At 39.7% G+C, this 11223-nt stretch overlaps 1 protein-coding gene across 2 annotated transcripts in view; it reads left to right on the top strand.

The window, feature by feature from the left end:
* The first annotated feature begins 7296 nt into the window (after positions 1-7296).
* Positions 7297-11223, top strand: part of NPEPPS (aminopeptidase puromycin sensitive) — a 112088-nt gene continuing 108161 nt past the window's right edge. For both annotated transcript variants that reach the window (XR_015733800.1, XM_034415614.3), the window contains exon 1: positions 7297-10067. Coding sequence is in view for 1 of the 2 variants with exons in the window: in XM_034415614.3 (XP_034271505.2) it covers positions 9390-10067 (678 nt within the window). In the remaining variant the exon portion in view is untranslated. The remainder of the gene's footprint in view (positions 10068-11223) is intronic.

Raw genomic sequence — 11223 nt, 5'->3', positions numbered from 1 at the left:
GCCGATAGGAAGAGAGCAGAACACAAGCCGTTTGCTGTAGGAGATCGTGTCTATCTATCTACGAAATACTTAAAAATGAAAACGCCTAGTCGTAAACTGGGACCCAAATATATAGGACCCTTTCCTGTAATAAGAGTCATTAACCCGGTAACTGTAGAGTTGACATTACCACCACTATTAGGCAAGACGCACCCTGTCTTCCATAGTAGCCTCTTAAAACCAGCGACGAATGTACGTGAACAGTTGGAAAGACCTGGACCGTTACACGGAGACCAGTATGAAATAGAGGAGGTGTTAGATTCTAGGATTAGCAGGGGTAAGTTACGCTACCTAATCAAATGGAAAGGGTACCCATTGGAAGACGCGTCCTGGGTGGGAGCTCAGGATGTACATGCTAACCGGCTTCTTAAACAGTTCCACAGACGCCATCCACAGAAACCTAGTCCCTGGGGTGGGAGTCAAACCTCTTAACCAGAAGTTCACATGTCCTTTTGTATCTTCCAGGAGCAGCCTTGGTAGGGGGAGCCGCCTGTCGAGATCCCCTCGACATCAGGATCCGTAGAGGCAAGACATGACTCCCTGGCTGACGTCTAACAACACTAAAGGACTCGATAGGGGCTGGATGGGGGGTTGTTTGGCAATGTATATGCACCTTGGTGGTGGGGGTGTTCTTCTTTAGGCGGTCGGTCACGTAGCGGCCGGCATAGGGAGGGTCCTTGTCACATATCCTCCGTGGTTGTGGCTGCGGCGGAGACGCTGTGCGCATGCGCCCTTTATCACCACAACCGGAAGGGCGTTACAGCGGCTGGCGCGCGTATTTAAAAGGAAGGGAAAGACGCTTGATCCTAACGCCGACTTTATGCTGATCGCATCTTGTACCGCTTGTTACCGCTTGCTGTTGCCACTAACAGATTAAATGACTGAAGCATCTAACTGCTGTCCCCAGCGTTTTCTTCTCGTTCGCTCCAAACGCAGGAGCAAGTGGATTTGTTATAGTCTGCTATAAGATCAATTATTTCTAATGATATTGCATGGAATGATAGGTATCAAATTATCCTTCTCATCAATTCTCTTAACTTTCTGCCCCCTCCTTACATGGAGGTGTCCATTTAATCCTTTGATTGTCTGACATTAAAGTAATAATCTACTCTTTAATCACATAGTCATCATGAGTTATTTTTCCAAAATAAGTATTTCTTCTTGCCTGTTATATTTTTTCCTCCTCTGCTTCCTCTTTTTTCTAATTAAACTCAAGCTCTCTCAGCTATTTACCCATCTGATCTATGAAAGTGGAAAAAGCTACAGGTATTGACCAAGTTTTTCCAGAAACAATACTACTGAATCTAAACTGGTAGCACTGACATTAAGCTTCCTTATTTATATCTACTGACCAAACCAAGCCTATACAAATAGATTGGAGTGGGTGAGACAATAATTGTATTGGAAAATAAGAGTGGAAATAAGATTTGATTATTTATAGACCATTTAGTCTAGGCATTGTGATCATTAAACCATATGCTAAACATAAAAATATTAAACTTCAAATTTGATTCACACTATGAAAATGATCAAAGAGCTAGCTTTAGGGAAGGTAGACCATGATCGTGTACTTGTTCTTTATACCCTTATTCAGAAGTATGTACCAAAAAAGAAATCTCCCTTTCTGACATTTCTGGCTGTCAAGTTTGCTTTTGGTTCCATCTCCAGAAGAATTCTGTGGGGAAAACTTTGCAACACATCAATTGATAAGTTGCTCCTTTTTTCTGCTCCAGAAGTTGTTCACAAGCAATTTTCTACAAGTTGAAGCGTTTCCCAGTAGAGCTGTTCTTGGAAGAATCAGCTATCCAGAGAAGATAATCAAGGATGCATCTTGGCTCGGTCTATACATCTACTTGACAACATCAACCCTTAACAACCAGATGTTCACAAACAGGTAGACCTCAGGATTCTCATCTTTTTATATGAAGATGTTGCTGTCCTTTTATCCATAATTCCAGCTGGGTTCAGAAATGCAGTGAAATCTATTATCTTCTGCAGAAAGCACAGTAGGCTCTTGGTATAAATTATGACCTTTGAGAAAAGAACCAAACAGAAAATCTGGATTGTGGAGGGCAATAAAACAGCACATTTTCAAATTCCTAGGAATTTCCCCCCCACAACTTTGTAGAAACATGGAAAAGCATGTAATGATTATGCCTATGAGAGCTTTATGATCCTCTGCCACTTTGAAAGCCAAAACATTAACCCACGATCTATACAGAGTGCAAGAATCTATTGCCTCATCTTAGCATTTTAATTTCTCAATAACAGTCACCAATTTTTTCCACTGTCTATCATGTGAAACTACCAGTGAACTGTGGTATGTCTGCATATTTCAGCACCCCAAACTACAAGCTTCCCCCTCCCTATATTCTCCAAATTTATTTTTTTCTTCTTCTGTGGCTTTTTCTGCAGCTATTTGTTTTTCTCCATTCTCCATTCTATTCCCCATCTGTTTCTACAGATTCTTCTGTTATTAGATTTGCTTTCCCAAGTGCCCTATCTACAATCATTGGTTTCTTAATGGTTGTTTTTCTCAGCAGCTTCACTACCACTGGCTCGCCCTTCCCCGCAATTGGCTCCTCTTTTTGCCTTTGCTTCTGGGTGAGCATTAGGAATATGATTATCTCCAGGCCAGTTTCTAGAACATATTTGTTGTTGTCTTCTGACAAGGACACAAGCATGCACATTAAACCCCATGGCATCTCTTCCTATTGTTATAGCTACTTCAACTAGTTCTCCCTTTGTCCACTCCACTGTTCACTTGTCACTAACGGATTTTTGCTTCCGAACCCTTCTGCTATTATGTATTCTGTACACCAATTCAGAACTTACAGAATCTTTGTCTAATATTCTCCAGTTTGGGGGATGACTGACATTTATAGGTCCTTTTTCACTCAGCTTATCGTAAAATCCACATTAGTGCCTCAGTTTATGCTTCTAAATTTCTGTCAACGTCCTACAACAAAAACCTTCACATTTTGCCCCAAAAGGGGCAAATATTATTTCTCCTTCATTTTCCTCTGGAAAATTCTGTGGAGTTTCTGGCATTTTAAAACACAAGTTTTTTTTCTCTCTCTTTATATAAAGCTCTTTCAGACTGAATTGAATAAGCACTGCAGCTCTTTTATTTGCTTCAATCTGCCAAACCCAAAAGAGACTCCTCTTTTTATCAGTAACAATATATCAGTGACAACTAACTATTCTCGTTACTATATCTTGCTTTTGTTTATTTTCTATCTTATATTTATCCCATCTAGCTACTTGTGAATTGAAAAGTGGATCCAACTATACTAATTCTATAATTTTCTTTAAATAGTCTAGGTGGCCTCATTTATTTTTTTAACAATTGTACCAGCTGTATACCTAGTTTGCTGCAGGAAAGACTTCCCAACTTTGGGGTACAAAGATCTAAATTTTTACTTTAGAAAAGCAGGACTTAGTGTGTATTTTTTGTGTAGCAAAAAAAAAAAAAATGCATATGAAATAGCTTGTCCTTCAAAAAATTATTTCCATTCAAGTTTCCATTAATCAAACTTGTGATGATTTTTGTGAAACATTCACACATGTTCCTTTGTTTAACAAATTTTGGCAATGTGGATTTTCTCTAGGCATACATGAAGTAAAAAAAAATTAGAGTCTTCAGTTGAATCTTAAATTTCAATATTTCTTTTTTTTAGGTCAATATTGATATCCCCTCTTCCCTCAGTTTGGTCTCTTAAAATCTCTAAATATTCTGTGCTTGGCTAGAATTTCATTTTTTGTTCCTTTTTTAAACATTTTTTAAAAGAATCAGTAATAGTCATATTTTCTGTAGTGGTTTCTCGTGCTGAATATTCTGTTCTTTTAAGGCAGTATTGTTCATTGTCAAAAATATGGCCACTATCTCTTCTGAATTCAGTATTTTATTTCTATTTTTTTCATTTCTATTTTTTTCATATTTTTTTCAGTATTTTATTTTCTATTTTTTCAAGAACTAACAAATAGTTCTTGACTTACAACCATTCATTTAGCAACTGTTTGAAGTTACAATGGCATTGGAAAAAAAGTGACTATCCTCACTCTTACGATCATTGCAGTATCCCACCATCCTGTGATCAAAATTTGGGTGATGGCAACCAACATGTATTACAATGCTTGCAGCATCCTGGGGTCATGGGATCTCCATTTGCGACTTTCCCAGTCAGCTTCCATCAAGCAAAGTCAATGGGGGAAGCCAGATTTATTCAACAGCCACATGATTCATTTAACAACTTCTGCGATTTGTTTAACAATGGCAAAAATATTGTAAAATTGGTTATGGCTCACTTAACAAACATCTTGCTTAGCAAATTCTGGTCTCAATTGTGGTTGTAAATTGAGGATGACCTGTTATCTTCTACCTCATTCTCTTATTTCTCTGGCCTTTTAAAAAGCATTTTCTTAACCCAATCTCCTTAGTTCCTCAAAAACTTCCCTTTGCCGTTTTACTGTAGATGTTTCAATCATATCAGACTGCTGCTACCATATGTGATGAAACTAGGTTTATTTTGTCAATGTCTTACAAGTTTATTTTGGGAATAAATATACCTCAAAACAGCAGTTCTTATATAGATGCTTTCTTCTCTCTTCTTTTTCTGGTCGCACAATATCTTAGATCTTAGGAAAGGGATTATTATGTTTTGCCTCTCATTTACTTAAAGCAGTGTTTTTCAATTTCAGCAGTTTTAAGATGTGTGGACTTCAATTCCCAAAATTCCCTTAATCAGCATGCTGGCTGGGAAATTTGGGACTTGAAGTTCATGTATCTTAAAACTGAGAAATACTGACTTAAAAAATCAGTAACGTACCACAAATTTAAAGCTTGTTCAACAATTACATTGTACAGGTAGCCCTTGTTTAGTGACAATTGTGATTAGTAACTCGGTCATTAACCAAAACAGTTGCTAAGTGAAACCATGGTTGTGCTTACATACTTCAGGTTGCCTTTGCTTTATACAGCTGTGAAAGTCATAAATATGAGAATCACTTGCAAAGTTACTTTTGCATTGTCGTAATTGCAAATATTCATTAAAAGAGGACTACTTGTATGAATGCATAATAGGGAAAAGTGAATTCTGTTTAACGGTACATAACTCTTTTACTTATTTACAATACTTTTTGACCAGGATATTAATGTACCTCTTTTTTTGTTTAATACAAACTGATTTTCTTTCCCCCCCTTTTTTTACTTTGTCAACTGCTTCTCTTATTACCCCCACTTCTCTTTGCTTTTTGCCACGCGTTGCTTATAAGGAATTGCCCATTTAGGCCTTACTTTCTTTAGTAGGATGAAAATCATTTAACATTTCATCAGAGCCTGAGATGAAGACAAATCGGCACTCCTTAATTAAACAGAAGGCCTGAAGGCCGATTCTTCCATTGTACAAAACCAGGTGATCTTTTTGGCCTTAGCTTTGAAAGAGAAGAAGTTGCACTGGCACCATTAAGAGTAACAGAAAGGAGGAAAACTGAAAAGGCATAAAGTATAAGGTAGAGATAGCAGATGAGAGAAAATATACGTGGAATGGAAGAGATGCAGAAAAAGGGGAACAATGAATAACAGCACCATTACAGCATTAGTGAATTTCAAAGTCAAGAAGATCAACATTGCAAGAAGAATGGTAAATCAAATGCTTTCTACAAAAGCCTAACATTTTGGATACTGATTTACCTTACATAGAAGACACACTAGAATTCAACCTTTGCTTTTGCTAACTCCAGCAAAGATTTTTGCTTTTTTGGCAGCCTTCTAGAATACCCAGCAGTTTCACTGTTTGAATTAACAGTTGAATCCCAAACTGGAGACATTCCAACATTTTTGTAGCTGTTGGAACAGAACTGCTTTTCTGCTGCTATGGTTAGGGTCAATTTGCTTTCTGGACTTTAAATCCCTGTTGGGTTTATGGCACTCACAAGTTTTTTGACATGTTTCACAGCTGATCAACAGTGACAAATGGAAAGTACAAGGAAACAGCTTGTAGCATGAATCGGCATGCCATATGACTGACCTCAGAGGCAGGCAGCTGAACAGATATGTAGCAACACAGGTTAATGGGGATATTTGAGGAATTCATTCTTTGTGAATTCCAATGTGAACTGACTTGACTGGTACCTCCCAGTTTAAAGGGGAGATTGGATTACACTTCTCTGACTTTCACATTACATTTCCAAACTCAGAATAAATACCTGAATACAAATACATTTTAAAATGTATATTTATGAGAAAATATTTATTTATTTATTTATTAGATTTATATGCCGCCCTTTGAAAATATGTTCAAAATACATTTCTAAATAGTAATATTTTGTGGATTTTCAAAATCAGCTGATTAATATAAAAAGATTGGATTGGTTGAAGAATGAACACATGATAAACTGCCATAGGCAGTAAGTAGGTTAAAATCTCTTAATTTCTAAATAAAGGCAAAGACAAACTTGTTTATATTTCGAGCAATTATTTTAATTGCTTAAAGAACCTCTCTGAACATCTGTTATCAGCACTCACACAGCCATCCACATGGAAACATACAGCAGTAATGTCACTGCTGTTATCTGACTTAAAAGGATTTTATTTAATTGTACTAAGGATTACACTATTTGTCAGTTCTGAGGTAGGTAGCAGTGGTTAGAATGCAGCATTGCAGGCTAATTCTGCTGGCTGCCAGCAGTTTGAGTCTCACCAGCTCAAGATTGACTCGGCCTTCCATCCTTCCGAGGGTAAAATGAGGACCCAGATTGTTGGGGGGCAATATGCTGACTCTGTAAACCACTTAAGAGAGGTTTGTAAAGTACCTTGAATTGGTATATAAGTCTAAGTGCTATTGATATTTCCAGGGAGTTTTCGGATTTGTAATTGCAGATAATGATGGTGGTGATGGTATCAGGCTGGAGAATCTGGATTAGGCCACCATTAACCCATTTTAATATATACAGTACTGCATTTTTGGTTTTACTTGATCCGAGCTAGATACTGAAAATATTGAGTTTCATGCTTCTAAATATTTATTTTTGCTCTATGAAGGAGCTACTAGATTATGTCTTTGATTTATCTTTCAATGAGTTCCACCACCTTTCTATTCTAATGGGACTTCAGACTTCGCACTCAGTGAATATTTTTATAGTGCAGCTTTTTGTTTCCTTACAGAGATAACATAACTTAATCCTTTTCCCAAATGAGAACTGAAGTATATCTGGCAATTTACAATAAATTCATAAAAGCAACAAAAAATATTTTACAAGGGTATAAATATATTTATTGAAAACACAAGTATTAACACTTAATTTTCAATTAAAATACTGGAACAGCAACAATGAAAGCAAAAGATTTGTGAAATAGTTATCAAGTACAGCTTTTTGCTAAATGAAGTATTTTTATTGTATTATGTTTTTGATAATGCATATACTTGCAGTCATAGGCATACAGAGATAATTCAGAACAAAATTAAGTGGTTGTAATAGTAGAAATTATATTAGGATGCAGAGTTCTATACTAAATAAATGAAAATGCTTACGTCTGAAAATGACTAGCAAGCATGCATAAGACTCTAAAAATAATTACATTAAAAATGTGGCTAGATTTTGCACTATGTACAAAATTTAATCTGCTCCATCTTCCTATTCCATTTAAAAAACTTTATTTCATCTTTTTACTTACATCTTTTACAGGAATGTATCTATTTCAAATTTGTTTGGATTCCTTTGCCAAACCAAAGTGTATTCCATCCAACACAGAAGGCTTCTGTGACAGTTCTAACTACTGTTTCGCTGCAGCCAGAATATACAATAAAACTACCTTTGCATGGGAAGGGAAAACATATAATGCTAAGCATACTTGACTTCCACCAAACTACAATATGTATCTTTTCTTGAGATGTTGACAGTTCCCATTTAATTTTGCAAATGCCAGCCTTTTCTACTTTTATGATAGAAAGTATAAATTATAACAGAAGGTATAAAGTGTACATCAATACAGTAACACTAATTTATTCTTAATTAACAAATTATACATTCACCATAAATCCCACCTTGTGATGTATCCAGAGTTCATATATAGTGGTACCTCAGTACTCATAGTTGATTCCAAAAGGCATGATGAGTATTGAAGAGCAAGAAGGTATGTCACTAGGTAGAATAAGCCACTCCTGACCCTAACATTTTTATCTCAAATGTGATGCCAAGTGCAGAATTTGAAAAAGAATTTAGAATGTTCCAAAACAATACAAAACAAAAAGGGGGAAAAATGCATCTAAAATTTCAAGGTGACAGCAACTCCAGTATGCCCTGCAAACTGAGCCCATGGGCTGTTTATGGGTATGTTATGCAAACTCAGAAAACTGAATTGAATAAATTGTGTTTAACTATGGAAAACAACCACCACTATCTTTCCACTTCTTTGTGAATAAGTTCTCAAAAGTGTTCAATACTGTACTGTCATACTTTTGTGTTCAATTGTTTATATTGCTTGTAATCTTCTTTGGGAGGATTGTTATTCTTAAAGGCAGGCTACAAATAACTGCAGTAAGTTAAAACACCGGTAAGCATGTATGCAAACACAGTCACTGAAATGGCCGAGAATGGCTACCGTACATCCTTTCGATTAAAGAAAAAAAAAAAAGATATACGTATTTCAGGGGTAGGTAAGAAAACCTGATCTTAGCTGCACAAATCCCAACGACAGCTAGATAACAGAGGCAAAGAAAACTCTCTTGGATGCCATTTATTGTTAATGCGGATTTAGTTAGTTTGGATAGATCTAGAGATAAGCCACCTTTAGATATGGGCCACCTATATTCCGCCCAATCCCTAAAATGCAAAAACAAAATTCCGTACTAATATCTTTGCAGGTTAATTTAAAAAAACAACAACGGAAAATACGTTTTGTTTGCGCCAGATACCGTGAGCCACATGCCAGCCAATCACATTTCAGCCTAGCATAGGTTGCATGAACTCAACTCGGCGTATCCTGTGTGCACGCAGTTAATTCTCTTTGCTTTTATCTGCGTGTTCCGAAGGTCAGAACAGGAAGAGGCGCGAGAGCAACCTCTGACCTGCGCGTGCCACATTCCTTATTTTCATCCCGCCCGCGAAAGATGCCGCTGAGAGAAAAAAAAAAAAAAAAAACCTCAAGCCATCGCTGGGTGTTTTTTTTTTTTTTCTCCTTCCTTCCCAGGACAGCTTTTTCTTTTTAAAGCCAGTGCGCATGCGCAACAAACTCTCCTCCCCTCCTCTTGTTTCACTTTGCTGTCGGTATCTTCCGAGTGAGTTCCTCCGCGCCAGCACCGATAACGTTTGAGCTCAAGCCTCGGCACAGATTTACACGCAAAACTCAAATGGCCCGGGGAGGTCTGCTTGCCGCCCACCTGATCACAGAGTGTTTCTCGGCCTCGCCGTATCCTAGTGCGCAGGCGCTAAAGCGCGTACGTCACCCCACGAGTAGTCCCTTCTTTTCGGCTTCCCCTCCCCAGCAGGCGCAGGAGATCAAGGGGACGAGAGAGAGGTGGCGGCGTGCGCAGGCGCGTCGGGCACTCTCCCTTTGGTGGCCATCTGGGGTAAGAGGGTGGCAGCGACAGCAGGACGGGCAGCAGGCTAGCGCGCGCTCGCAGCGGCCCCACTTGGCTTCTCACTCTCGGTTGGGCCAGGCGCGGCGCGCGCAGCCTCCGTCTCCTCCTCCTCCTCCTCGCCCTCCCTTTTCCCGTCTCTTCCTTCTGTCAGCGGGAGGTCGTCGCCTCCCCCTCGATCTGTGCGCTCACTGGGCCTCCCCGATCGCCTCAATCACCGCTGCCGCCTCCTCCTCCTCCGCTGCTGCTGCTGCTGCTTCTTCTTCTTCCCCCTTTTCTTCCAATTTCTCCACCATCTCGTCTTCCCGTGGCGCCGCTGCTGCTGCGATGCCGGAAAAGCGGCCCTTCGAGCGGCTCCCGACCGAAGTGCGCCCCATCAATTATGGGTTGTGTCTCAAGCCCGACCTTATCGACTTCACCTTCGAGGGAAAACTCGAGGCCGCCGTAGAGGTAACGAGGGCTGAGAGAGAGAGAGGGGAGCGGCGGGTGGGGTGGGGTGGGGGGGGGAAAGAATGGGCGTGCCTGCGCATGTAAAGGCATATAGGTGACTGGTAGGGTGAGGGAGGCTTACCTGCTACTGTGTAGTGGAAAAGGGAGCAGGCCGAGAAGTGTGTGCGTGCGTGTGTGCGTGTGTGTGTAGGCAAAGGAAAAGGCAGGGGAGATAGGAATCAGGGCATGTACAAAGAAAGTGTCTTTTAGGGCCTTGGGCTGGACGGTAAGTTTGAACGTTGAGAAAGCCGGGGCCCTTTAGGCAGTGGTGGGATTCAAGTAATTTAACAACCGGTTCTCTGCCCGAATGATTTCTTCCAACCACCAGTTCGCCAAACTGCTCAGAAATTTAACGACCCTTCCCCCCCCCCCCAAAGTGGTGCGAACTGGCTGAATCCCACCACTACCTTTAGGTAGGAATGTGAGTGAAGAAGGCTGTATGGGGGAGAGGTGGTGGTTATAGTGGTGATTAATTCTTGACTGGGGGGGTTGGTGGGTGGTGGTCTAATGATGACTGTGTGATGAGTATGAAAGGAGAAGTTTGGGGGTGCGTGAATAATGTATCAGGGAGGATCGGAGATGTAGTTGTTGGTGGTAAGGGGAATAAGGGGCGTCACTTTTAAAAAACGGCCAGTGATCGAGGAGGGTGGTGGCTGCAGTTCTTCTGGGATCTTGTAATGTGTGTGTGCCTGTGCACGTATTGGGGGTGGACCTTTCTGAAGGAGGAAGAATCCCTGCCTGAAAGACAAGGAACTCTACAGGATTGTGTTTGTATTCTGAAAACATTGCTCAGGTTTGTAGGCTTGAATGGAGATGAATATTTTTTGTAAAATGGGGGAAGGGAAAGTTTGTATCAAGTTTTGTGGTTTAGGCTAGTTCTCTGTGGATTCTAGATAGGAGACATTCTGTTAATGTCTCCTATTTAAAAAAGCCCTTGGGGATATGGGGGTTAAATGAACCAAAGTTAGACCACATATACTTTTTAAAAAAATACTGTTATAAAGATACCTGTGACATGCCTGTTTTAAGGTGTATGACATTTGTGCACTCAATCAAATTTATACTGCCCAGTGGCTGTCTCTGTATATGTAGATTATATGCATGCATCTATTCTCAA

This window comes from Pantherophis guttatus, chromosome 4 (assembly GCF_059756535.1).
Source record: "Pantherophis guttatus breed Tessera chromosome 4, ASM5975653v1, whole genome shotgun sequence".
Taxonomy (NCBI): domain Eukaryota; kingdom Metazoa; phylum Chordata; class Lepidosauria; order Squamata; family Colubridae; genus Pantherophis; species Pantherophis guttatus.
Note: the sequence above shows the minus strand (reverse complement) of the source record. Positions and strands in the feature narration are given on the sequence as shown.